This window comes from Rhagoletis pomonella, unplaced genomic scaffold (assembly GCF_013731165.1).
Source record: "Rhagoletis pomonella isolate Grant_MI unplaced genomic scaffold, Rhpom_1.0 Rhpom_scaffold_00006, whole genome shotgun sequence".
NCBI classification, from domain to species: Eukaryota; Metazoa; Arthropoda; class Insecta; order Diptera; family Tephritidae; genus Rhagoletis; species Rhagoletis pomonella.
Genome location: NW_023458560.1, coordinates 54,514,830 through 54,516,281, shown reverse-complemented (window position 1 = coordinate 54,516,281; position 1,452 = coordinate 54,514,830). Strand labels below are relative to the sequence as shown.

At 47.4% G+C, this 1,452-nt stretch overlaps 1 protein-coding gene across 1 annotated transcript in view; it reads right to left on the bottom strand.

Annotated features, from left to right (window-relative positions):
- Window positions 1-650, bottom strand: part of LOC118740976 (protein escargot-like) — a 20,277-nt gene extending 19,627 nt beyond the window's left edge. The window contains exon 1 of the mRNA XM_036472750.1: window positions 3-650. Within this exon, the coding sequence (XP_036328643.1) occupies window positions 3-303 (301 nt within the window). The 5' untranslated portion in view covers window positions 304-650. The remainder of the gene's footprint in view (window positions 1-2) is intronic.
- Between the last annotated feature and the right edge of the window lie 802 nt (window positions 651-1,452).

Sequence of the window (1,452 nt, the reverse complement as noted above, 5' to 3'; positions counted from 1 at the left end):
ACCCTCATCCTCACAGCAATCGCTGACGTTAATGAGCTCGTCATGCGGTGTGATGGTGGTCTGTCCGTTTGAGACGGTTTTGGCGGCGAAGTCATCCTGGTCGTAGGCGCGTTTCTTGAGGCTCAAATTTTCGGGCTGATCTGGATGATCGTCAATGCTGTGCGCGGCAATTTCGGCGATGGACATTTTCACATCGCCTATATCCGTGGAGCTGTCCTCTTCGAATTGATAGGTGATCGGGCGTTTCTTCAAGGGACACTTGCTGTAGTTTTTCTCGCCCAACATATCCTCGACTGTGTGCATTTTGACGGTTTTTGTTTTGTAACTTTTTTTAATTTTTTGCTGCCACACTGTAATTTTCACTTATTAGTGTCTGTTTAAAAAAAAAAATTTTATTTTTTGTTGGAAATTCCGTTTATCAAATTTTCACGTTTTCACGTTCGTGCACATTCCCGTGGGAACAAAAGTTTTCTATTTCAATTTTTTAAACAATTTAACGCGCTTACGCGTCGATTTATTGCGTTCGGTTTTCGTTTGCCGATTGTACACGGTTTTAGAATTGTCTTTGCATATATACGGTTATTTTATTCTTCAAACTACCAAATCGTGTTGGCATGCGTGGCGTTCAATCGAACACAAACAAACTCAAGCAGCAGCAACGAAGAACTGTGCTGAGCCGCTACGCATCCTCGTTTTTATACGTTGCGCGCTCAATCCACTCTCAAGCCAGCTCATACATACCTCGCGTCCAATTGTGGTGGTTGCTGGTCGGCAGCCACTCTTTGCTGTTCGAGCCCGGATTTGCGCTCAAAGAGCTGCTGTTGAGTGAATATGCAGCGCGCTCTCACCAGGTCTAATCGCGCAACTTAATGCTGCGAGAGTTGTTAACCAGCGGCGAAGCACGGGAGTGTCGCAGTACCACACTCACGCTCAGCAAAATCCTCCTCACCACCAGTTAGCCACTGTTTGCTTATTGTGTCCACAAGCGCACCAGCTTTATTTACATGCCGCACACACAACAACCACCGGCCAACGACCAACATCATCACCACCACCACCACTACCGCCACTATTAGCTGCTGTAGCACCAAACAGGCAGCAGTCAACCGTCAAGAGTCTATACAAGCCAGCGCCAACAACAATTCTCTAAACAGTCGCACAACCACCAATCGTTGCCGCTTCCAAAGCCGTTATATGAAAACCTGTTTTCAATGCGCCGGCTTACCAAAGCTATGTGGAAGTGTTGACTGCTTTGCTGGCTAGCTGGCTTGGGTGGCTTTGCCTCTGACTCTGGCCGCTGGCCGCGTGCCGCCACGCCGTATGGTCAAACAACAATGCTGCATACTACCACCAGCGCGTGATGGCTTAGCGTACACGTGCGTTGCGCCAATCAGATTGTTAGACAATACACTAAAATTAATTCGTTGTCTGTATTGTTGTTGGTGTTGCGCT